Raw genomic sequence first — 27,129 nt, forward strand, 5'->3', positions numbered from 1 at the left:
AGCGGGCTGCTGAAGCTCACGGAGAGCCCACCCTGATTCCAAATGGGAATGCAGATTCTTGTTTGGGGATTTGCTCAAACCCCTGAGTAACGACATCAGGCTTGGGGGCAGGCAGGGCCCGGAAGCTCTGGGGGGCTCCACTCGGCTACCCCCCTTTCTCCAGCCACGGCCTGCACCTCAGCCCACTCTGGCTCCCTCACAGGCGTCTTCTGTCCTGCGACCAGGGCGGGGGCCTCCGGGAAGGCATCCTACACGGACAGGCCAGGCTCCCTCACCTGCCACGAGAACCTCAGGACACACCTGCCCCTACTTGCAGGCACAGCCCTGTCCCTGCCTAATGCAAGCCCAATCCAGTGCCTGCAGTGGCCCTGGGACCTGGGGGCTGAGCCTGGGGAGACACGCCTAGGGCCGGGCAGGACAGAGCCCACTACCCCCGCCAAGGCCTGGAGCTGCTGAAGGTAGGGGACACGGGGCAGAAGCGGGTGTTCTCCCAGGAGGGAGGGACCTGGGGTCAGGAGCTGGGCCTGGCTGGGGGGCTGAAGCCTGGCCAAGCCGGGGATGCCGATCCGCTGCTCTCACAGTAACCCGTCTTCCTGCCAGCAACAGGGCATGGGCAGCTCTGGAGGAGGTGACCAGTAAGAGCCCGGCAAGAAGGAAAGCGGCCCTGTGGGTGGAGCAGGAGGGTCTCCTTGGACCAGGGGTCCTCACCCAACAGCAGGCCACACCGTTCCGGAAAGCCACAGTGTGGGGCAGGGGCGGGAGCCGGTCCCTGGGGAGCCCTGCCCGGGAGGGGAACGCAGCCTTGGGGAAACCCCTTTCTTCCTCCTCAAAGGCAAACGTCTGGAGACAAATGAGTTCCCCTCGCCCAGCTCGGCCCCCACAGGCCGCAGCTCCCTGAAGCCACAGGCCCCGGAGGCCCCTGACTCAGGTACAGACTGAGCCCCGCTGTCTGTGAAGCAGGAATAGAGCATCCTCGGGTCTTCCGGAACAGACACACGCACAGAGCTCGGATAACGACGCGCGAGGCTCTGGCTGCACACACCTGCCTTCGGCTCCTGGAACAAGCCAAGGTGGCCCCCTCCGCCAGGCCCGGCCCGAGCTCCGCATCGCCCAGCTGGCAGCAAAATCTGCCCCGGCTACTTGGAGGGGCCCTCCCTCCACCAGGAGCCAACTGTCGGGCCTCCTCCTGTTTAATTCATTCACAACACTGGTGACCTGAGATTACCCTGTTCGTTCACCCTTTACAGTCCGTCCCTACTGCCCCTCAGTCCCCGACACAGGCACAGGAAAGAACCTCTTCCGTCTCGTCCCCTGCTCTATCTCCAGGCCCCAAACCAACGCCTGGTGGTCGAATTTGACTGGATTAATGAAAGAGTGAGCACTTGAAGAAACAAAAGCCCTTTCTGATGCCTGCACTGGGTACATTCAAGGCACTGAGGGCCTATTTCTCCGGTTAATAATTTAACCACTAGAGTTGAATAGGGTTACCTAATGGCAACGGTAAGAACAATTTCTATTTTTAAAATCCATACTGAAATTAATCACATGCAAGCCTCCCGGGCCGTTATCACAGGGTTTGAACAGCGGCACTTTGCAGGGACAAAAGCCTTCCTCAAAGGCCCGGGGCACAGGGACACTGGCAAAGCAGTGAGCTATTTTTCTTCAGCGTTTCCCAAGGGTTGTTTGGAGGGCAGCGAGGTCTCACTCACACGCTCTGCAACCTCGGAGGCTGGTGACAAGGGCAAGCAAGGGAGTCTATCCCAGGGAGGTGAGGATGTGGTCCTGTGCCAAGCAACAAGAAATATGGGTGTCGGGTCACTTCAGCAGGTGGGCAGGGGTAAAAGTCTTTGCCGAGGGTCCAAGAGGCAACACGGGTGCCCCACAATTCAATGTCCCTGGTCCCGCTCGGCTGTGGGCTCCCAATCATTAGACCATTTAGGTGACTGCAGGGCCGAGCTGTCACCTCCAGAGGATGGGTGGGGAGGCCACAGGACGGCCACTGGCTCTTGCCAGGCTTTGTGGGTGACACCTGAAGAGTCTGAGACACACCCCTCTTCTGGCGGCTCTGGTGACATCACTGAACTAACCCGTCTGTCCCGCAGGCCAGAGGCTGAGTCACGCCAGGCAGGCAGAACCACGGCTGTTTTAGTGAGAGGAAAAACAGCCCAGCCGGAACCAAACTTTCCTCCTTGACTCAGTTCCCCCTTGGGCGGGTGCCAGGGGGGCTTTCAGGCCTCAACAGGCAGACAGCATTGGAGAAGCAAGAGCTCTCGGCACTCACTAGCTCATTCATTCATTCACTTGACACGGTCCCTGCCAAAAGGGTCTCGAGTTAAGAGGCCACAGTGGTTGTGAACGTGCTGGGTGGGCTCAGGGAGGGGGCACCTGGGACCCCTGCTCCTGGGGCCCTGAATCTCAAAACACACCAAGCCTACATCTGGGACTTCCTCCAGATTCGCTGGCTCCGGCTCAGTGGGTCGGGGGAGCCGGAGGAAACACTGGGATAATATGTCATCAGCACAAGGGAAGCACAGGAAGGCTTGGTGGGGGAGAGCCGCCCGCGGCTTCACAAACAAGGTGGTGTTTGAGCCAACGCTGAAAATAAACAGGAGTTTCCCTGGTGGAGGGGCAGGGCCCTGGCCCCAGCACACCGGCTGGCAAAGGCTGCACCTGCTCGGTCTCAGGTGAGCTGGCTGGGGCCCCCTGTCCCGCAGCCGAGACCCCACTCCAGGGGTTCCCCCGAGGCGAAGGCAGCCTGCACAGCTCCACAGCCGAGAGCTGCATGGGGGCATGAGTGTTTGGGATGGAGACCCCCACCCCCACCCCGGTCCGGCCTGCAGGGGCAGCTGTCCACTGCGTTCCCGCATCCACTAATCCACTGCTTTGCACCCGCTTGCTTCCCAGCAGCCGAGCCTGCGCCGCCCCTCACAGTCCCTCACAGCTGGGGACAGTTTCCACTTCTTTCACCCCCATCTGCTTCTCTGTACACACCCGGGCCAGGCACTGGGTGGTTCCACTTCTGAGAAAGTGCTTTATGTCAATGAACTTGTAGGTCCTCACAGTCATGCTCTGAGGTGGATATTATTATCATCCCCATTTTGCAGAGAGGAAACTGAGGCACAGAGAGATGAAGGGACTTGCCCAAGGACACCCAGTTGGAAAGCAGCCGAGCAGAGATCTGCACCAGGTCGGTGGGCTCTCGAGTCTTGCTCTAACCACTGACACAGCTCACTTCACACTCCGTCCTTCACTGAAATGCACCAGGTCCACGGCCTTCAGGAATGCATCATGGGGCAAACACCCACAGAAGCCAAGCTCCAACCTGGACAAACAAGTCACCCGAGCCCCGGAGCCAGGAAGCCAGCTGCCCACGGGGGCCAGCTGTGCACGCGATGCAGCAGAGCAAAGTGGAGCCATGGCACGAAGCAGCGAGCACACGGCAGGGAAAGGGCCACACACTACGACAGCTACCCACGGCCTCTGGCTCAGCTCAGACCCCACGATGGCGTGTAGGTAAGTGGTGCAGCGCGAGGTGAGCAGGCAGCCGTGGAGGTGGCTCACAGGACACTGCAGGGGTCGGGCCTGAGGGTGCTGAGCGCCTGGCCCCGCCTCTCCTTTCCCGAAGGGGGACTTGGCTTGCTTCTGGTCACTCATCCCTTCCGCCAGACTGACCAGGCATCAGCACCCGGCCTGTCCTGGGGCCACAGTGAGAAGACAGACCCATTCCTGTCCACAGGGAGCTTACGGTCAGCCCCAAAACAGCGGTGGAAGGGTCTGACACTGCGGAGCTGTTCTGACTACTTATCCTCCACACACTCTCAGGCCAGGGGACATTAAAAAAAAAAATTCTGTAAACACTTCATTTTATAGGTGAAGCAAACAAGGCCCCACCTGCTGGGACTACTGCTTTCAATTTACTCTCCTTGAAAAAAATTTTAAAAATTAACTTCAGCTGTTTCTTTTTACTCTCTAAGTGGTTACTAGAACATTTTAAATGACCCAGGTGGCTCCCATCCTGTTTCTATTGGACAGCCCTGCTCTGATGGGTCAAAGGGGTTAGTGACTTGAGTCCTTTTTCCATCATTTTTACAGGGTGCAAGGATGAGACAAAGGAAGGAGGAACTGACTCTGCAGGCCCTGGCCAGAGGGGACCGAAGGGGGTGGGGATGGACAAATGGGGGACGACGGTCAGGGCAGAGGAGCCAGCAGGTGCAGATCTGGAAACAGCTTTCAAACTGCATCGAACCACTGAACTTAATTCCCAAATACTGTCTGTGTCCCACCCACTGCATTAGTAAAGAGACGCTAAAGAACGCCCGGCTGGGGGATGTTTAAAAACATACTGACGCCACAGCTCCAATCCAGACCAAGTCAACCCCATACTCTGGTGCACAGACATTGACATTTTAAAAAAAAGCTCCCAGGTGATCCTCACACCACACCGTCGGTATGGTAACCACTTGGTGAACTCGACTCAGATGTCCTGGAAGCCGCAAATGCACATAGGGTTTCAAAGCCTTAGCATGGGAAAAAAGCACGATATCCCATAGATAATTCTTTATACCGATTACCTGTTGAAATTGTGCCAGTTTGAATGCACTGGGTTAAATAAACGAAATTATTATGGGATGCTGGTGTTCTGAACACAGGGGCACCGACCTGGCCCGGGGAGGCCTGGCTCTGAGGTCGGGCCAGTTCCCCGAGGCAGGGTGCCCATGTCTCTGCTTCACCCCAAAGTGTGACCCGCTCCCTCCTGAGTGCTCTCCACTGGCCCACCCATCAGGACTACTGTTTTCAAGTTTACTCTCCTTGAAAATGATTTTTAAAATTAACTTCACCTGATTCTTTTTACTTTCTGAGTGGTTAGTAGAACATTTCAAATGACAGGTGGCTCGCATCCTGTTTCTATTGGATGGCGCTGCTCTGATGTGTCAATAAACGCTCACCTTTGCAAGATTTTGCTTCTACCTTGGCCTGGGAAGCTGGACCTAGAAACTGTACCCCCCCCCCCACCTGCCCCCTCCACTCTGCTCCCCCTCCAGCTCCTCCCCTGGGCTCTTTGACATCTACGTCTGCACCTGACGCTCACCTGCTGGGTTTGGGCTTCCATGGACTTGAGTGGAAATCCTTGACTTTACCTCCATATCCTGCAGGGGAAACTGAGGCCCAGAGAAACAACGGGGCTCAGGGATAAGAAAGAAGCAGAATTCAAGCCTGGAATTTCCAAGACTCCTGGAAATCCACAACATACTTCAGAGATGGGCTTGTTTTCTACTGGAAGGTCTGAAATAGTCCTCAACTGGAAACCTTTTTTCTTTGGCTGGGGAGGGAAAGGAGAAAGAAGCCCAGCTGACTGCTTGCCGGGCACCTGCTGTGTGGCAGGTACAGTACCACCTGTTTTACACACCAAATTGTTAGTCTTCGATGCCTGCTGGAGCAAATCACTGCAAACTTAGTAGCGTGAAATAGCACAATCCATTCTCTTACAGTTCTGGAGGTCAGAGGTTGGATGCAGGTCTCCCTAGGAGAAACCCACGTGGCCGCAGGGCTGCATCCCTTCTGGAGGCTCTAGGTGGAGGCCATCCCTTGCTTTTCCAGCTTCTAGAGGAGGCTTCTAGAAGCTGCCCATATACTCCTCGGCTCATGGCCCCTTCCTCCATCCTCAAAGCCCCTTACTCCATCCTCAAAACCAGCAGTGAAGTCTCTCTCACCTCACACCACTCTAACCTCCTCCTCTGCCACCTTTTTCCTTTTAAAGACCCTGTGATTGCACTGGGCCCACCTGCACCACCAGGCTGTGCTCCTCACTTAAGGTCAGCTGATCAACAGTGTTAACTCCACCCACCGCCTCAAAGCCCCTTCCCATGGACCTGGAGGGGTCACAGCTTCCAGGGATTAGGGTGTGGTGTCTCAAGGACCCAGACCCCAGCCTCCCATGCAGCCCCTCTCACACCTAAAAACAGCCCCATGAGGTAGGCAGAACAATACCCATTTTTACAGAAGAGGAAGCAGATTCAGGAGTTAAGCAACGTGCTCAGGGACACCGCCCAGAGCTGAGGCCTAGCTGCCTGCCACACCATATTTTTAGTGGCACAGGCAATTTTCAGATTCAGGGTACAAGTATTAATATAGCAACAATCAAAAACACAGTTTTCTCACCTCCACTTTTAAAAGGGGTTTTATCACCAAAAGGACTAACGTCATGGGCAAGAAAAGAATACACCAGCTTGCTGGATGCCTTCTTGAGTATCAATCATACATACACACTCTCTCTCTCTCTCTCTCACATACACACCACATGACAACCACATACAAGTGTCAGCCACCGGAAAGATGTCTGACTGCCCTTCTGAGTGCTAGCCCCAGAGACCTTTGCAAAACAGGGTGTGTCCCATCAAGAAGGCTAGTGTGGAAGCTTCTCTCTGCCTCCTGTCCAGCTGGCAGGCTGCTGAGGACTTAAGATTCTAAGGGACAACGTGCTCCCCTGCACCCCGCAGCTCTGGGGCCCCAAGTGACAAGGCAGAGGTGCTGGGAGGGCTGGATGTGCCGCCTTCCATCCCCAAGGAGCCATGCAAGCAGCAATCTCGGCTCTCCAGGTCCTTTCCTGCAATGGGGCCCGGATGGCAGCTCACTAGACATTTCTGGGAGGGATCTAATTAAATATTAACCATGCACAAAACCTCACTCTCACATTGCTCAGTAAGTCACTGTGAAGGCAAGCCAATCCAGACGCTGAAACCAAACTCCACCTTTCCAGAAAAAAAGGGCCCTGGGATGGGTAAGACTCATAATATTTACCCATCAGAAAGTTATTCACTACAAGTAACCCTCTCAGCCCCTGCGAAAAGCCCAACAGGCAAAACCAAACAAAGACAAGACAAGAAAGCCGCCTTCTTGTTTACCAAACCAGCCACCCTCTCCGGTCCTTTTACAGAGACTCCTCTTTGACATTCTGGAGGGCTGCCCGTGATTTGTAACAACTCGAGAGACTAAGATCAACGAACTCGGCCCTTTAAATTCCATCTCCTCTGTGCAGATCAGACCATTTCATTTATACCTCCTCAAAAGCAAGGAATAAATTTAAAAAATCAGTGAACCAGAAAAGGTTCTGACAAAATCGAGACCCTCTCCGCCCATGAAATTTTTCTCCTCATCATCCCTTAAGTTCCAGTCCTGATGAATTATGTTAACGACTTGTAAAAACAAACATGGCATTTCATTTAGACAGGCTATCCGGTTTGAAAATACACCGTTGGCCACCGTGGCGATAATCACCAGGATAAATCAATAATTTGCAGCCAGATAGGTTCCAGCCCTTGTCAGCTTTCATAAAACCTGGATGTCCCAAGCGCATGTCATGGCTTTTCACTCTTCATCACCAGCACAAACGTTAGCTGGTCCCCCTGCGCCGTTCTTGCTTCAAAATGAAAGCTCTTGTAGAATGCATGTGCTAACTTGATTTGAAAGTGACCGCAGAAGTCTTAGGTCTCTGCATAGAGAAGTGGGATGGCAGCCACAGATGCCGCGGGGCCGCTTCAGTCAGGGGGAAGGGGCCCTTGTGGCTTCCTCTAAAAAGTGGGGTAGAAATTTTCAGTCTTGGTTGACTTATTCTGGCCAGTAAACAAGTCTGCCCCGCTCCCCAAGGCATAAGAACACTTCAGAGTTTGTCAAATAAAAAGGAACAGAAAGCCAGAGCGACGCCTCCATCGTGTGTTCTCGGCGCAGACATGAACACATGTACAAATACCCACCCGCGCCATTATTTAATTTTTAAAATAACCTTCCCAGTTGAGGCCTGGCGGCGCCGCAGGCGCGTGGGAAGCGCGGGAGGGGAGCCCCGGGAAGTCTCCGTCTGTCGGGCGCCCGCATTTAATAAGGGGGTGTGAACCTGTTTATTTATATGTGGGCCGCGCTCGGGCCAACGAGTCTGGCTGCATACGCGAAACTTTTCACCCCGCAGATAATAAGAGACTGTGCGGCCCTGGCAAACAGCTGTAGAGAAAAGGAAACAGGGAGTTTCCATTAAGGAAATGCAATGCTCCCCGCAGGTGGGGACATTTGTTGTTTTTTTTTGAGGAGTGGGAAAAGGTGGCAGGCAGGGGCTCGCCTGCAGGAGCCGCGGAGGGGAGGCACGGCCAGGGCAGAGGAAGCCACTCCGGCCGCGGGCGCCCGCCGGGGCCCCGCGCGCATCTCGGCCCGGGACGCCCCGCTTCCGGTTCACCTGGGCGCTGGGCGGCTCGCGCGGCGGTGGGCGGCGGGCGCAGGCCATGCCCCGGCCCCGCGTCGCCGAGCGCCCCCCCGCGCTGCCCGCCCGGCGCCTCGGGGAGGCTGTGAGGGGAGAGGAGGAGGGGTGGAGAGGGTCCCGCCCGCCGCCCCGCCGCTCGCCTGGGTCTTGTCGAACTGCTCGCGCTCCGCCTCCAGGCTGTGGCCCGGCCTGCGGCTCAGCACCCGCGCCGGCACGTTCTTGATGCTGTTCATCCTGCCGCCGCCGCCGCCGCCGCTGCCTCCGCTCCGGGCCCCGGCTGCCCGCGACTGAGCGCGTCACCGCGCGGCCGCCCGAGCCTAGGCACCGCGAGGCCTCGCGCAGCGCCCCCGCCGCCCCGCCCCCCCCCGGGGGAGGAGCCCGCGGCCGCCCCGCCCCCCCCCCGCGGGCCCCGCCCCACGCCTGACCTCTACCCCCAGACCCACACTGCTCCCCGCCCCCTCCCGGACTCCACCTGCCCGATCCCTGGGGGTCGGGCGACAGGTCAACCGCGCCCCCTCCACGCCTCCACCCCACCCCGCGACCCCAGGACGCGCCCCACACCCCTCCTCCTTCCTCGCGGGGTGGGGGCGCGGGCCAGTCGCCTCCTCCCCGCCACGCCCGCCCCCTGTCGACGCCAGGCCGAGATTTGGTTAATGGAGACAACCTGGCCCCAATGAGGATGGCCAGTGGAAGTGCTACCGGAATTATTTTTTTCCTTTTTGGTCTTATAATAATTTATGTGTCAAAATGCATACAGTTAAGCTGTCCCCTTTTTGTGCATCTCTGACGGAAGTGCAGCTGAAACGCGGGGCTGCGGGGTGAACTTGCAGAGATGCCTTGCACGGGCAGAGGGTGCATCAGGGAAGGCAGCGGGGATGTGGTTAAGCTGGGACAGGCTGCAGCAGATGCTAACCAGACACAAGGGCCAGCCACCAGGAAGATGCACAGGTGGTCTGAGCCTTTTAAAAATTATCATTGGTTTGCTTTTTGAATAGAAAACTGAAGTAAAAAAAAAAAAAAATTCTCCCAAGTGTATGCTCTCAGGTGGTTATTTTGTTTCTCCTAGCTTCAGCTTTCCCATCAGACTATTGGTGTGAAATTAGCCAATAGAGGTCATAAGAACTTTCCTCACTCTTTGAAGAGACACATCACTTTATAGAGGGAGAGCCCTGGAAGTTATCAACCAGTTAGATCCCAGCTCTAGGGGAAGAGAGGCTGTTGCTATAATCTCATGGAATGCCTACTGCCTCGCCCAAGAAGGGACACTTGGTATCTACTTGTAAGTTGTGTTTGAGAAGGCTCCCCCCTCCACTCAAAAGAGAAATTAATCATGCTTTATCTAATTTCTAGCACCAAAAGGCTTCTTTTCCAAAATAACAATGTGAAGATAGCAACAATAGCTAATACTTATTGAATGTTTATTTGCAAGTCCTGGGGCTAAACTCTTTAAACGTATTTTCACATTTTTGAATCCTCAGCAACCTAGTCAGTATCTGTGGTAAAAAATAAAGGCCACAGTGAAAGGGGATGCTTCATGTCTGCTGATTCTCAGACTCCTTTTTCCACATCCAGCAGTAAGTTATCATATGAATTTCACGCTTCTAAGGCAACTTCTTTTAAGTCAGGCAACAACCCCTCTGTCTAAAATGCCTGCCACGGTAGCTTATCACTAGCAACCCATTATGACTCTGTTTAATAAAAAGCACTGTGCTCAGCCTGTGGCAAGCAATATCTCATTAATCTTTAGGGTTGGTGGTAGTATTTTCACATACAAGGAAATGGGCTCAGAGAGGTTAAGAAGGATGGCCAAGTCACACAAACCAGTCAGCGGCGCCCTCAGCTATGCCTGCCTTCAAAGTCAGGGCTCTCGACAACCAGCACTTGAACTTTATTTTGTGGCCAATGATTTTTGCCACCGTACTGCCATGGGCTTGCTCTTTGGGATCTTTCCTAATACATCTCTAAGGTATTGTAAGTTATCTGCTTGCATATAAGATTCTGCGCTAACTGGAGGGCAAGGGCCACCCTGTCTCACTCAGGTTCATATTCTCAGTGCCTAGTGGGCTGCCTGGCACAAAGCAGTGCTCAACAATGTGGGTGAAATGAAGGCTGAAAAAGTGAGTAAACAACGCTCCACAATTTGATACCCTTAGACATATGGGTTAGTTTAACCAAAGAGCATTTCTGGTGTGCACAAGTACACATGCTTCGCCACTCTTAATTGTCAAGTTTCATCTCTTAGAAACATCTCCAGGCAGAGGACCTGGTTCTACCACTTGTCCGTCATTGCTTGGCTGAGATTCCTCATGTCATCAAAATCAGGGTGTCATTTTGGTGTATCTCAAGGGTTTACCACCAGACTGTTTAATCCTTCCCCAGGATGTTACAAAGGCAAACTACCTGGGTTAGGAATTAGACCTCATTTTAAGGAAATGCCAAGAAGTAAAACAGTGGGGTTGATGTCACTGGGCTTACTAAAGTGATGTGTGCTGCAATACCCACCACGCCTCACTGACACGCTCAACAATCTGGCCAGGGATCAGTCCTTCTAGCCCCATCGTGAGCCACCCGGGCCTGTCAGGCCCACAAATGTGTCATGCTGGGTCCGCCTCGGGGACTTTGCAAATGCTCTACCATTGTCTGGAATGTCTTCTTCCTCCTGTTTGCCTAGTTAGCATCTACTCATCTTTCAGCTCTTACATAAGATGTCACTTACTCAGGGAAGCATTCCCTGAACCCTCCACCCTCAACTTACCTCCCTATTAACTGCTGTCACAGTATCTCAATCTTTTATTTCATAACGCTTACCATTTTTTAATTACCTATTTGTGTTTTTATTTGATTCAGACCTGTCTTCCCCACCAGACTGTAAGCAAGGATCACATCTCCTTTGCTCACCTTTGTGTCCTCCAGTGTACAGAAGGTGTTCAAAAATTATTTTGCTCTTTTTATTTGTTGTGTCTCCTAAGCGTGCGTTTGGCTGAGAACCCAGATATCATCCTTTATAGGACTAATTAATGTGCACGTTCACTTGATAAACTCTGACTATTCTGGTTTTCAACCTACCTTGACAGCTGCTGTCCTAATTGTGTCTGGTTTCTTAATCTGGTTTTAGTCACTGTGTTCTCTATTACATATGAAGGGGTTACTGGAATTATTCTATTTCAGGCCTAGAATGATGAACCTTCCTGCAACAGACCCTGACAAAATTGTCACCAAAATGGCAAAAGAGAAACAAAGATAAGTTACTGCAAAACAACTACACCAGCTGCAGGTCTCTGACCACAAAAGGGAAGCCTCAGGCCGAGGCCACTGAAGGAAATTCCAGAACCAGTTAGCCACAGCCCAGGCAAGGTTTCAATCCTCAGCCACTTTCCTGAAATGGACAGAACCAACCTCATCTCACGGAGCCTCTCAATTCTGTGCATTCTATTGTTTTTAGGTAAAACTCTTTTTCATTGTTTACGTATTATTTCAATTTATATTTTCTTTCTTTTGGGGTATTTCTATATCTTTTTAAAAGGTCTTTTCATAAATTCCAAAAATATCCTTATAACAGAGCCTATTCCAGTGGCTGAGATAGTTTCTGACAGGCAAATTATGTATAGTACAATAGCGTTGCCTCCTCTTAAATGAAAGAATGTTGATGAAAAAATATAACTGCTAGAATTCTGTATTATCTTGCACCTATTTTAAACAAAAATGGCTTGGATATTTAGGTAACTTGGATTGAGATGGATAAATTAATGATGTTAAAATTTCCCATTTTTAAATTACATGTGAAATAATTAATACTGAAGTGGGGTAAAAGTAAGTGTTGTAGATACTTTAATCCTATAAGCTAAAATATAATTAGCTCAGTATTTAGGTTCTGTACATTTCAGGAAAGATTAAAATATATTTAATCATAATTTTGACTTTTTTCAAATCCTTTAGTTTCCTAAAATGTCCCACTTACAACCTAATCACTGTTCTGTTTTCACTAGGCAGACTGATATGCAGCCATGAATCCATCATAAAGAGAAGGAGGAAATTCAGTATTTGGATTCGTAGATTGGAAATCACTCTCTCCAGGGGCATTTTAGGTTTCCTGCTCGGCAGACTTTAGTTCAGAATCAACTTGACCTTTCTCAGTGCTGCTCTGTATGAACCATCCTGAGAGAAAGCAAGCATTTATAAGAACATAACCAAACCTCACCTGATTTCTCTTTTCAGCACCCTAATTTAAAGGGGTAGCCCCTCCACTCTCATGAAAATCATCTGAATTAACACTGAAGCCTTTTTAACAAAGGGGCATTTATTTAACAGCACAATAGGACTTTGATATCTGCAATGCTTGAATAAAGAACATTCCCATTCCTGAGAAAATTAACTTGCCAGGTTCTTTTTAAAGCACCTAACCTCCCTAATTGTACTCCTGTATAATAAGAAACCAAAGAAAAATTATTTTTCTTTATTATTAAAATATTTTTTATTGACTGAAGCCAATCAGTTCTCTTAGAAGGGACAGAGAGGGACACAGGATATTCTTTAAAAAATTAAATTATTTTACAAGTTAAAACTAAAGTGTTTTATTCTTTAGTGGTTAAAAAAAATGCATATAAAACTTGATATTCTAACAGATTTCATTTGCATAAGTAGAAAGGAAAACTATAGACCCAGACAATTTGGGGCTCTGTTCAGCTTTTAGACAGAAGGACCTCAATTGTCAGTCACCAAGGAGATATTTTCCAGTTAAAAGCATATTATATCATTTCATTTTATGTATATTTACACAGCAAAGTCAGAGATTAAACCACAAAAGGAGAGAATACTATTTCTCATATATTTGGAGCTAACTCTGATAAGCTAATTTAAACACATGCACAGGTTTAAAAAATTCAGATAGTTAAAATAGCATTTTATACCATTAATTAACAAATGCAGGGGTTCTCTATTTTATGTTAACACTTTCAAAGAGCTTCTCTAGTATTTAACTGTAGTCCACATTTTTACAGTCTTTTTTTACCCCTAGCATAATTACAAGTTTGTACATATACAATATGCAATAAGGTCTAATTTCCAAGTATATATTTCTTAACCATGAAAACAGTTAACTTGAAAACAACACATAGATGGTTAAAAAACTAGATTTCAGTTTCTGCTCCCCTTTGGTATTAAATGTGGCTTACAAAAGATTAAAATCCTCTTTTTTCACAAGGTTAAGTACTCGGTATTGATGTCTGCTTCCTGCCTTCCACACAGATGAGCAATCTGCTTCTGGAGGAAGGAAACAGAGTTAAGAAAATCAAGATCAATAGGCATTGGATGGTGAGCTCTAAGTTCTCAGTATCTAAAATATTAACTATACATCTTGGTTTTCATCAACATATAGTCAAGAAAAATATTATAAAGACTCAGCAAAGAGAGAGAGAAAGGGAAGGAGGGAGGGGGGCAACCTAGTGTTACTGCTTTCACAGAGGTTTTTAAATGCTCTCATTCTTACATCAAAAACATCGGAAACAACTACACCTTTATCGAACAGGACTTTGGAGAAACTTTGCGTCTGAAATGAAAGCTCCACAGAAGGAATTACAAATCAAGAAATTGCTTACTGGGTCAATAAACTCTTTTGTAAAACTTGAAACCATATCTAAAGACGTCTTTCCAGACAGACATTCAGAAGAGATGCTGAAGCTATATCTATGTATTCACTTTCTGAGATTTAAAATCCTAAGTATTGACAACAAGAACTTTTGATCTGTATTTCTCTTGCAAGTAATAAGATATTTTACTCTGATTATATTTGGAAGTTATATGTAAATAAGGCAAGCAAAAGAGAAACTATTACATGTCAAACGCATGGCCTTGACTCTACATTATCAGTGTTCACAAGTTACTTATTAAATATCAATTGCAATATAGAGATAAACAAAGGTGACTTACCTGTGATCATGCTGAATATTGAAGTCAACTTTTGTTTTCTTCAATTGTCAGGGTACTTTTTAGAGCTGACTCTTCTGAGAAGTCTAAGTTCTACAAAACAATCCCCAATTAGTACCCAAGGTTAGAGAAACTAGAAAATACTTAAGAAGAATGTACACAATATAGCAGAAATCCCTATAAAAGACCTTAGGGAATTAATGAAATACAATGAAGTACTTCCATACAACTACTATCCATCCATCCATCCAATAAAGATTTACTGATTTCCTATTTATGTGTGAGGTCCTCTTTTCTCTGACCTCTTAGTAGGACTGCTCTCTGTTTGCTTTACCACATGGGTTATGGCTAAACTCTGCCAATCAGCTAGTGCCCAAATAAAATGGGCTCTTACCAGTCTTAATACAGACTCTGTGGCAACCCCTTAAAGAAGACAATGGTCATGAATAAGAATCAACAGCCAACTCGGGCAAGATGGCGGCATAGAGAGGAGTGGAAGCTAAGTAGTCCCCCTGGAACAACTACAAAAAACCAGAAACAACTAGTAAATAATCCAGAATAACTGCGGGGGGACAAACGAGACCATCCACTCATCATACCCCAACCTGAATTGGGAGGAATGCCCGAGAACACAGCATAAAATCTGTAAGTAAAACCTGCGGAACCAGGTCGGGAGACCCCCTCCCCCATAGCCCGAGCTGCAGAGCCTCCTGGTGCCAGAGAGAAGCTCTCTCCCAGCAAAAGAATACGGCTCAGCTGAGCTCCAACTGGGGTTTTAAGTAGTGAGTGTGAACTGCTCACTACAAGTACGCAGCCCCAAAAAACAGACAGAGGCTTTGGGTGACGACTGACCTGGGAGAGCCGGAGGGTCGCCTTGACTGGGTCTGAAGGGGACTATCTGTTTCGTTTTTCGGCTCAGTGGAGAAAGCCCCAGTCATTTTCAGTTTCCAGGGCTGTGACTCGGGGAAGGGTGGAGACACCACAAGCAGAGAGCGAGACCATTGAAATGCTAATGACCTCCACCTGGGGGGTCTGTCTTCTCTAGGAGGAAAGGGGTGGGACCCTTTCCATTCAGAACCAGACCCCAGAGCCTGGGGGAACACGGCCATACCTCCTCACACCAGTCAAGAATTATAGGCTAACAGGCGTCACCTGCTGGGCAGAAAAGCACAGTGACCCGAGGCATCAAAGGGTGGAGCAATTTTCTAAGACACACCCGTAGGGAAACCAGATACTGAATATTTCTTCCCTCTGGGACCTGAGCCTGTTCTGGTCTGGGAAAACCTGATTTGGATAACCAAGGAAACCATGCCTAGACAACAGAAAATTACAACCTACACTAAGAAAAACAAAGTTATGGCCCAGTCAAAGGAACAAACGTACACTTCAACTGAGATACAGGAATTTAAACGACTAATGCTAAATCAATTCAAAAAGTTTAGAGAAGATATCGCAGAAGAGATAGAGGCTGTAAAGGAAGCACTGGACATGTATACGGCAGAAATCAAAAGTTCAAAAAACCTACTAGTAGAATCTATGGAAATGAAAGGCACAACACAAGAGATGAAAGACACAATGGAAACATACAACAGCAGATCTCAAGAGGCAGAAGAAAACACCCAGGAACTGGAGAACAAAACACCTGAAAGCCTACATGCAAAGGAGCAGATGGAGAAAAGAATGAAAAAATATGAGCAACATCTCCGGGAACTCAAGGATGAAACAAAGTACAATAATGTACGTATCATTGGTGTCCCAGAAGGAGAAGAGAAGGGAAAGGGGGCAGAAGCAATAACAGAGGAAATAATCAATGAAAATTTCCCATCTCTTATGAAAAACATAAAATTACAGATCCAAGAAGCGCAGCGTACTCCAAACAGAAGAGATATGAATAGGCCTACGCCAAGACACTTAATAATCAGATTATCAAATGTCAAAGACAAAGAGAGAATCCTGAAAGCAGCAAGAGAAAAGCAATCCATTACATACAAAGGAAACTTCATAAGACTATGTGCGGATCTCTCAGCAGAAACCATGGAGGCAAGAAGGAAGTGGTTTGATATATTTAAGATACTGAAAGAGAAAAACCACCAACCAAGAATCCTGTATCCAGCAAAGCTGTCCTTCAAATATGAGGGAGAGCTCAAAATATTTTCTGACAAACAGACAATGAGAGACTTTGTGAACAAGACACCTGCCCTACAGGAAATACTAAAGGGAGCACTACAGGGTGATAGAAGACAGGAGTGCGTGGTTTGGAACACAATTTTGGGAGATGGTAGCACAACAATTCAGCAAAACCAAATTTCAACAAGAAGTGTCAAAGGCGTGTCAAAAGATATGGCCCTAAGTGCAACATGGAATCCTGCACTGGGTCTCAAGACAGAAAGAGGACATTAATGAAAAACTGGTGAGATCCAAATAATGTCTAGAGTTTAGTTAATAGTAATGTACCAATGTTGGTTTCTTAGTTTTGACAAATATACCACACTAATATAAGAGAAATTGGGGGCAGGGTATGATATATGGGAACCCTCTGTTCAATTTTTACAATTTTTCTGTAAATCTAGAATATTGCAAAATAAAAAGTTTATTTAAAAAAAAAAAAAAAAAAAGAATCAACAGCCATAATGTGGAATATGACTCCCGGGGAGGAATCCAGATACAACATCATGGGACGGAGAACATCTTCTTGACCAAAAGGGGGGTGTGAAAGGAAACAAGTTTCAGTGTCTGAGAGATTCCAAAAGGAGCTGAGAGGTCACTCTGGTGGGCACTCTTATGCACACTTTAGACAACCCTTTTTAGGTTCTAAAGAATTGGGGTAGCTGGTGGTGGATACCTGAAACTATCAAACTACAACCCAGAACCCATGAATCTCGAAGACAGTTGTATAAAAATGTAGCTTATGAGGGGTGACAGTGGGATTGGGAAAGCCATAAGGACCACACTCCACTGTCTAGTTTATGGATGGATGAGTAGAAAAATAGGGGAAGGAAACAAACAGACACAGGTACCCAGTGTTCTTTTTTACTTCAATTGCTCTTTTTCACTCTAATTATTATTCTTGTTATTTTTGTGTGTGTGCTAATGAAGGTGTCAGGGATTGATTTAGGTGATGAATGTACAACTATGTAATGGTACTGTGAACAATCGAAAGTACGATTTGTTTTGTATGACTGTGTGGTATGTGAATATATCTCAATAAAATGAAGATTAAAAAAATAATAATAAAAAAGTTTAAAAAAAATCTAGAATATTGCAAAATAAAAAGTTTATTTAAAAAAAAAAAAAAAAAAAAAAGAATCAACAGCCATAACGTTTAATATGACTCCTGGGGAGGAATCCAGATACAACATTGTGGGACGGAGAACATCTTCTTGACCAAAAGGGGGATGTGAAAGGAAATAAGTTTCAGTGGCTGAGAGATTCCAAAAGGAGCTGAGAGGTCACTCTGGTGGGCACTCTTATGCACAATATAGACAACCCTTTTTAGGTTCTAATGAACTGGAATAGCTAGCAGTGAATACCTGAAACTATCAAACTACAACCCAGAACCCGTGAATCTTGAAGTCAATTGTATAAAAACGTAGCTTGTGAGGGGTGACAATATGTTTGGGAAACCCATATGGACCACACTCCCCTTTGTCTAGTTTGTGGATGGATGAGTAGAAAAATGGGGGAAGGAAAAAAAAAAAAAAGGCACCCAGTGTTCTTTTTTACTTTCATTTTTATTCTTATTTTTGTGTGTGTGGTAATGAAAATGTTCAAAAATTAATTTTGGTGAACACACAACTATATAATGGTACTGTGAACAACTGAATGTACTCTTTGTATGACTGCATGGTATGTGAATATATCTCAATAAAAATGAATTAAAAAAAAAAAAAGAATCAACAGCCATAAATGCTGTAACTACAAGCACCTACTGAATGCTGAGTTAGCAGTGTTGGGTGTTTGGGGAGATGTTTCTTTAAAAAGGAGGAGGAGGAGGAAGACTCTTGGAAAGACTCCAGGATATTCTGATGGTGAATTTTAGCTTGTAGGGCAAGCCCACCTCCTCAGCCTTTTCCTCCCTCCCTATGTACCCTACACTTGAGCCAGGCTAGGATTATTCATCTGCTCCAGTACAGCAGACAGAGTACTTTAGACCTCTGTGCCTATACTCACGCAGTTTCCTCTCTATTCAAATGCTCTTCCTGTGTATTTTTATGATCTTATGTATTTTATTTTGCTCATTAAAACATTACTCTGAAAAGGGACCCATTAGCTTTACCAGCCTGCAGAGCAGTCCATGCTAAACAAAAGTTAAGAATCCCTGTAGACAGCAGTTTCAAATTAGTAACCAGAATGTCCAGTTCTGTGTAACAGTGAAAACGCCAGTGCAGTTCAGGGTGAGTCCCCTCCCCAGGCCCGCCCCATAAGCAGGTAGGAAGCCTGCTGGGGGAACGTACTGTCGTCAGCTCTGCTGCCTTTTACACTTTCTTGTCTTTTATTCTTCCTTTTGTATTTCTAAATTACTGTGTGTGCTTTTTTAAAAGTTAATAATATACAAAGGTAGAAACTGAGAAGTCTTGCTTGCGTTTTCCAGGAAACTGTTTTTATCACCCTTCCAGTGTTTCCTTGTGCGCATATATACTCTTGTTCCTTCCCCCTTGCTTACACATGCAGCAGAAAACCATATGAATCTCTCTGCGTCTTGCATTTTTTTCACTTAACAGTTCAGCCTGGAAATATTTCCACATCCAATATCTTCCTTGTTCTGTTTTATGGCTAAGCAATACCCCATTTTACGTTTATGCGGACGTACCACAGCTTGTTCACTCAGTTCCCCTTTGCCAGACACCGGGCTGTGTCCTATCTTTTGCTACTACAAGCAATGCAGCCATGAAACACTGTGTATGTGCCATCCTATACATATGCAGATATATCTATGGGAGTGATTCCCTGAAGGGAGACTGCTGGGTCAAAGGGTCAGTTCTGTGATTTCTAGAAAACATTACCAGACTCCTTGCCTGAGGAACTGAATATTTTGTGCTTCCCCAGTGATGTAGGAGAACTTGAATTAGGACCCTTGTCTTTAGGCAAAACTCTGGTGAAGCAGAAAGCTTGGATCTTTACCACGCTTCATTATTGTAAAACCTAAGAATTTTCTGCAAAACTATTTTCTTTTCCTTTATCTAGAAAAAGTTCAAAGGAATATGGAGGTTTTTGTAAAGCTAATTCCCAAGCAGATTTCTGTTGTTTTTCCAACATCTCTAGAATTAGTTAATCCATTGGGAAATACATTACATTTTACATACAATCACATATATTAGAATATATGTATTACAACTATATATATCATTATATATTACAATTATATTTATATATACAATATTATAATTATATATAACTATTTAAATCACAATATTTTTTCCAACTAAATGATTATCTAATTCTAGCTGTCAGATGTTGAGCAAGAGATTTAATCACTTATCTTCACCTGTAAAATGAAAGGTTGAGATGGAATATCTCCTACAAGTGTTTTTAGTACAAAAATTCCCTTAAACCAAGTTTTCACCAATTGAAACGGCTTTAGGGTTTTTTTCTGTCTGTCCCTGACATCGTCGTTTTGCATAGTTTCTGCACATTTCCGATCAGTTTAATTCACGGTATTTATTGAGTATCCCTGTATCACACTCAGTGCTACACTGGGGATGCCGAGATGAGTGAGAAGGGCTCCTGAGTGCTTACAGTGGAACAATGAGACATGAATGTAATCAGCTGTTAGGTATATGTACCAGTTTGAATGTTTTATGTCCCCCAAAATGCCATTATCTTTGAAGCAATCTTGTGGGGCAGACATATTAGTATTGATTAAGTTGCAACATTTGGCTTACGTTGTTTCCATGGATATACACCCCACCCAACTGTAGGTGATAACTCTGGATAATATCCATGGAGGTGTGGCCCTGACCATTCAGCATGGGCCTTGATTAGTTCACTGGGGCACTATATAAGCTCAGACAGAAGGAGCAAGCTTGCTACAGCCAAGAGGGACACTTTGAAGAATGCACAGGAGCTGAGAGAGGAACGTGCTGGGAGAAAGCCATTTTGAAACCAGAACCCTGGAGTAGACACCAGCCATGTGCCTTCCCAGCTAACAGAGGTTTTCCGGACACCATTGGCCATCCTCCAGTGAAGGTACCCGATTGTTGATGACTTAACCAGGACACTTTATGGCCTTAGGTCTGTAACTGTGTAACCAAATAAACCTCCCTTTATAAAAGCCGATCCATTTCTGGTGTTTTGCAAAAAGGCAGCCTTAGCAAACTGGAACAGTATGTATGATGGTGTATTGTATATCATTTATCATGTATGTCTGATGGAGATAAATACTCAAACACGCACATGGACATGCCATGGGGATGGAAATGAGAGTGCTGTTGATCATATGTTTGGTAGGAATTTTACATAAAACCCTAAAGAGGAGGTCAGGAGAAGAGTCTGAAGCCATGACGATGAAGAGGCATCTGCTGGGCAGTTTTTACTAACACAGTTTGGTAAAACATGAAAACATGAATTTGTCTTAAAACAATTGAATAATTTGAGCATAATGTAAATTTTGCTTTTGTTAATGAGCAATTTCATCTACAAGAAACCCACTATATGAAATGTACCCAGCTGAACTAAACTAGCCATGTGAAGAATACACAACACTCACCCGCCCCACCAAGGTCTCCAGCTACCTGGGTTACCAGCCACGTCTGCCCTCACAGCTCTCCGTCTGACCTCAGAGAACTCCTTTCCACTACTTCTTAATAACTCACAAGCTGCAAGCCCTCTGATGCCCACTTCCACAAACAAACCTCAGGTCTTTTTCAAGGTTAAGTGCCACATCAATGGTTATAGTTAGGCACTTCTTAACCACTTAACATGTAAAACTGTCCTATCACTTTTATGCTATCTTTGTTTTAAAGTTGTCAGTGATGAAGTTTTTGAGTGTTGTGCCCATAATTCCATTTTCACCATAAGCCTTTTATTATTGTTATTTTTATTGTGGTAAAATATATATAACAAAATTTGCCATTTTAATGTGTACAATTTAGTGGCATTAATTACATTCACAATATTGTGCGCAACTGTTACCATTATCTATTTTCAAAACCATTTCATTACCCCAAATGCTACTCTGTACCTATTAAGCAATAACTCCCTGTAGGTTTTATTGTATGATTTTGAATAGCCTGGTGATTCGGGGAACCTATCAGTCACATTATGCAGAATTAACAGTGGTGATCAAAACATTAAACAAAGTTGTGATACATGTTCTTCTTTATTAATGCATTAAATTGATGAGACCTAGCAGCAGATCTAATATCCTGAGGCAGTGGTAAGTACAAATGATATTTTAAGATATCTGCAATAATTGTAATGTGGTATGAAAACATCTGTGGTTTTTACTGATGACAAAGTTACAAGTATTACATACTGCTATGGTTTGTTTCCTACATTCATAATTGAAGGAAATACTAAATTCCAATTAGAGGTTAATAAAAGTAAACTTATATGTAATTTTTTCCCATCAAAATTCATGGATCCCCTGAATTCTGTTCAGTAATCTCTGAATAAAATTTTCTGTCCAACAAATCCACAGAAGCAGAAAATAGATCAGTGGTTGTCAGGGGCTGGGGGAGAAGGCAAGGGGGAGTGACTGCTAATGGATACAGGGTGTCTTTTCGGGGTGATGCAAATGTTCTGGAATTAGATAGTGGTGATGACTGCACAACTTTGTAAAAATTCTAGAAGCCAGAGAATTGTAAACTTTAAAAAGAGTGAATTATATGGCATGTGAATTATATCTCAATTTAAAAAATGTATTTAAAAATAAAGTCTCTGACTGTCTTCTTGAGTTTTTTCCTAGAGGCAGGGAAAGCAGCCTGATTGAATAAATTTAAAGGGACAGTGGAAAAGCATAATAGTTTTGTCATTAAAAAGCTTCCCTGAAGTATTATGTGTTCAAGGAGCATAATGTATACAACCTATGCTCAGATGTTTAGATCTGATAGACAGACAGATGGAAAGATAAACACATGGACAGGAGGAAGGAACGAAGGAAGAAGGGAAGGAAGAAAAGGAAAGGAAGGAAGGAAAAGCACATGTGGCAAAAGGTTAAAATTGGTGGAACTGGGTATTGGGAGACGGAGTATGTTAGAATTCTCTTGTGGGTTGTATATTATTTTTGCATCTGTCCTGTAAATTTGAAATTATTTCAAAACAAAAAGTTTAAGGAAAAAAGGTGGAATCTTAAAAAGCTTTCTCTGCCCCCAGGTAAACAAATTGCTACAATAATGCTTCGGAGAAAGTTTGTCAAAAAGAAATCTTAGAAAACACCACAAAGTCCATTACAGTTTCTACTTGAATAGCTTATATGGCACACATGATATATACTTTGAAAAGAATCAATATTTTTGGAGCCTATTATTTGTTAAGGTAATCCTTGCAGCTACCTGTTTGGGGAGATGGCAATGAGCAGGTGGTAGGATGGTGAATTCTTTAGTTTTGGGACATCTATTCTTTGGTTTTTGGACAACTATGCTCCATGGAACTCTGAAACAAAATACCAAGGTGAAGAAGAGCTAAGCACAACATGCCACCAATGGGTATTTCATGGAACAAAGCAAGGACATTCACTCACACTACTTCTGGAGGTACCAGCTGGAGCAATAAAGTAAGAAATAAATAAAAGGCATAAAGATTGGAAAAGAAAACCATCTTTATTCACAAAGGACATGATTGTCTATGTAGAAAGTCCTATGGAATCTATTAGAATAGGTGAGATTAGCAAAGTCACAATTTACAAACATCAATTCTATTTCTTGTATCATCAACAAACAATTGGAAAATTAAATTTAAAACACTAGTATCATGCATCAATAAATAAAACACTAGGAATAAATTTAACAAAAGATGTGCAAGTTCTCTACAATGAAACCTACATGAAGTGGTTAAGAGAAATGAAAGAAGACCTAAAAAAAACAGATAATACTCTGTTCATGCACATCAATTCTCCCCAGATTGATCCACAGATTCAATGAAACCACAATCACACAACACCAAAAGACTTCTGTAAAAACTGACAAACTGAGTCGAAACATATTTTGAAGAACAAAGTTGGAGGGCTTATACTATCTGATTTTAAGACTCTCTCTAGAGTTACAGTGATCAATACAGTATGGCACTGGTGATGGATAGACAAACATATCAATGGAACTAATCAGAGAGTCCAGAAATAGACCCAGGCATACATGGCCAATTAATTTTTCACAAACGGGCCAAAAGTAATTCAAAGGAGAAAGGACAGCCTTTCCAACAAATGATGCCAGAAAAGCTAAATATCTGAATGGGAAAAAATGAATCTTGATCCTTACTTCAAACCTTATACAAGAATTAATTAGAAACTAATCAAAGACTTAACCATAACTATAAAATTTCTACAAGGAAAATTTATTCACAAATTTGGGTTAGGATATCAAAAACACTATTTAAAAAAAAAAAACCTGATGAGTTGGACTTGGTCAAAATTAGAAATTTCTGCTCTTTAAGACATTGTTTACCGTGGAACTGGCATAAAAACAGACAAATAATCCAGTGGAATAGAACTGAGATTTCAGAAATAAACCCAAACATTTAGGCGAATTGATTTTTGATAAGGGTGCCAAGTACATTCAATGGGGAAAATAACGGTCCCTTCAACAAATGGTGCTGGGATAACTGGATATCCACATGCAAAAGAATGAAACTGGACCCCTACCTCTCATCATATACAAAAAGTAACTCAAAATATACCAATAACCTAAAAACCATGAAGCTCTTAGAAGAAAACATAAGGGGAAGTCTTTACTACCTTGTACTAGTCAGTGGATTCTTGGATGTGAATGACACCCAAAGCATGAGCACCAAAAGAAAAAGTAAATTGGACTTTATTAAAATTTCAAATTTCTGTGCATCAAAGGATATTATCAAAAAAGTAAAGACAACCAAGAGAAGGGGAGAAAATATTTGGAAACCATGTATCTGACAATAGTTCAACACCCAAAATACATAAAGCATTTCTACAACTCAACAAGCAAAAGACAAATAATGCAATTAAAAAATGGGCAAATGACTTGAATAGACATTTCTCCAAAGAACATATACAAATGACCAATAAGAACACAAAAAGATGCTCAACATCATAATCCATTAGGGAAATACACATCAAAACCATAACGAGATAACACTTCAGACTCACTAGGATGGCTATTATTTTTTTTAAATGGAAAATAACAAGTATGGGAGAGGATGTGGAGAAGCTGGAACTGTCACACATTATTGATCGGAATGTGAAAGGATGTAGGCACTGTGGAAAACAGTTTGGTAGAAATTTAAACATAGTTCTGATACATGGATGAAGCTTTAAAAATAATGCTAAATGAAATAAGCGAGACACAAAAGGAAAAATACTGTAAGACTGCACTTACATGAGGTATGCAGAATTGGCAAATTCATAAAGACAGAAAGCAGAATAGTAGTCACAAGGAGTTGGGGTGGAATGGGGTTATTGCTTATGGGTATAGAATTTCTGTTTGGGATGATGAAAATGTTTTAGAAACAGGTAGTGGTAAAAGCTACATACTTAATGTCACTGAATTGTACACTTACAAATAGCTAAAATGCTTTTACGTGTATTTTACCACAACAGAAAAAGTTTAAAAACGTTAAAACACAGAATTACCATATGACTTGACACTTCCACTCCTAGGTATGTACCCAAAAGAACCGAAAACTGGAACTTTAACAGATACTTGTAAAACAAGGTTTATAGGAGCATTACTCACAATAGTCAAAAGGTAGAAACAACTTAACCATCCATCAACGGATGAATGGATAAACAAAATATGGCACAGCCATACAATGAAAATACAGGCAAAAATAAATAAATGAAGTTCTGCTACATGCTACAAATGGATAAACTTTGAAAACATGCTAATTAAAATGAGCAAAAATCAAAATGGAAAATATTGTATGATTCTACTATATGAAATGTCTAGTCTAGCTAGAACAGGCAAATTCATAGAGCCAATAGTAGATTAGAGGATATCAGGATGGGAGGGAGAGAAATTGGGAATGGTTACTGTTTAGGATGCAGAGTTTCTATTTGGGGTGATGAAAAATGTTGGGAATAAATAGTGGCGATGGTTGTACACATTACGAATGCAATTAATATCACCAAACTGTTCACTTAAAATGGGGCATAATGGCATATTTTGTTATATATATTTTACCATAATTTAAAAAATAAACATATGCCTACCCAAAACCAGCAATTGCATTTCTAGATAACCCAAAAGAAATGAAAATATATATCCATAAAAAGACTTGTACAAAAATGTTCATCATAGCTTTATTCATAATAGCCAAAAACTGGAAACCCAAATGTCCCATCAAGAAGTGAACAAACAAAGTATGTTATGTTCATTCGATGGCATACTACTCAGCAAAAAAAAGGAATGACCTATTAACACACACAACTACATGGACGAATCGCAAAATAATTATGATGAAAGAAGCTAGATAAAGAGCACATAATGTATGATTGCATTTCTATGAAGTTCTAATTCAGGCAAAACTAATATCTAAGTTAAAGGAATAAGATCACTGGTTGCCTAGGGTAGGAAGTAAGGAATGATTCACTCCAAAAAAGGGGGCAGGAGGGAGCTTTCTGGGTGATGGAAATGTTCTGATTGGGAAGTCAGCTCCATGGTTATATATACATTTGGCCAGAGATACATAATAGCTTAACTCAATAGCTTTCAAATATCTTTAGCTATGCATATAGCACCCTGCAAGTAATGTACCTGGGATCTTAAACCTAACACATCAGATCCACACAGACTAGGAAACTGGGGCCCACATAAGCATACTGATTCCAAGTCCAATGTTCTTTTCATTATTTATGTCGATGCTATAAAAATCTACAAAACAACACACATCATAGCTAATGAAATGTTACAGTGCTTAGGAAAAGCAGTTAAAATAAACATGTGAAACATTCCTAAAGGAAAGACAGAATCAGAAAATTACTATTTTGCAATTCGTAATGAAATAATGGATCTAAACAATGATTACCAAGGAATGCTAAAATCTTCAGGTGAACTTTAGGGGATGTTTATAATATGAAAACTAGGCTGACAATCTCCTGAACTCACTGAACAAGCTTAGAATCTAAAAGTGGAATAACCAGTTACTATGATCCTCCTGATATGATGGAATAGGAAGAAGCTAATGTCACCAACGAAGCAGTCATGCCAAAACAAAATAAAACCCCCCAACCTCCCCCAAAACCCCAAACTGATCCCAATCGAATCCCTAGATTTAAATACCAGTTCACAGGAATAATGGGGGGATAGAGGGATGTGTTAAATGACACAATGAGGAAGAATCAGCAAAATCTAGAATGTGGGACATTCCTCAGGTTCAGTGTTTCTTCCACAAATAAATGGCACCAAAAAAGGGAGGGGGGACAATAGGGATTAAAAGAGACTTTAAAAGATACATGCAAATGCATGCAAAGTATGGACCTTACTTGGGTCCTAATCTGAACAAACTGTAAAAAGATATTTTAAGAGAATCAGGGAAAAGGTAACATGGTCTAGTCATTAGATGATATTAAGTAATTATTGTTAGTTTTGATGAGTGTGAAAATGTTATTATGGCTGTTAAAAAAATGTCCTTATACAACTAATGTTAGAGAAGCATACTGAAATACTTATGAGCTAACTGATATGATGTCTGGGACTTAAAATACTTCAGGAAAAAAAGGGTGTGGGGGAGATACAACCAAAATGGCAGAAAGCTGACAGTTGTTGAAGGTGGGTGAATGCAGTATTCTTTCTACTTTTGTGTGTGTTTGAAATTTTCTGTAATAAAATGTTTTT

General features: G+C 44.0%; 2 protein-coding genes and 1 long non-coding RNA gene across 10 annotated transcripts in view; 1 reads left to right on the forward strand and 2 right to left on the reverse strand.

The window, feature by feature from the left end:
* The window catches only part of HIP1R (huntingtin interacting protein 1 related), a 47,232-nt gene extending 38,683 nt beyond the window's left edge, over positions 1-8,549 (reverse strand). Inside the window, exon 1 of the mRNA XM_037816686.1 lies at positions 8,386-8,549. Coding sequence (XP_037672614.1) covers positions 8,386-8,478 — 93 coding nt within the window. The 5' untranslated portion in view covers positions 8,479-8,549. The remainder of the gene's footprint in view (positions 1-8,385) is intronic.
* LOC119519181 lies at positions 101-4,895 on the forward strand. Of its 5 annotated transcripts, none has more exons than XR_005213970.1 (5): positions 101-458; positions 601-1,768; positions 2,103-2,684; positions 3,105-3,513; positions 4,093-4,894. It is a non-coding gene; the product is annotated as an uncharacterized LOC119519181 (long non-coding RNA). The 5 variants fall into 5 exon arrangements; XR_005213969.1 differs by having other exon boundaries at positions 601-1,500; positions 1,598-2,684; XR_005213972.1 differs by having other exon boundaries at positions 601-1,500.
* Positions 8,550-12,800: 4,251 nt separating the features above from the next.
* Positions 12,801-27,129, reverse strand: part of CCDC62 (coiled-coil domain containing 62) — a 48,125-nt gene continuing 33,796 nt past the window's right edge. For all 4 annotated transcript variants that reach the window (XM_037817210.1, XM_037817211.1, XM_037817208.1 and 1 more), the window contains 2 exons: positions 14,171-14,260; positions 12,801-13,504 (listed from right to left, as the gene is read on the reverse strand). In XM_037817210.1, the coding sequence (XP_037673138.1) occupies positions 14,195-14,260 (66 nt within the window). In that variant the 3' untranslated portion in view covers positions 12,801-13,504; positions 14,171-14,194. The remainder of the gene's footprint in view (positions 13,505-14,170; positions 14,261-27,129) is intronic.

The sequence above is a fragment of the Choloepus didactylus genome, chromosome 23 (assembly GCF_015220235.1).
Source record: "Choloepus didactylus isolate mChoDid1 chromosome 23, mChoDid1.pri, whole genome shotgun sequence".
NCBI classification, from domain to species: Eukaryota; Metazoa; Chordata; class Mammalia; order Pilosa; family Megalonychidae; genus Choloepus; species Choloepus didactylus.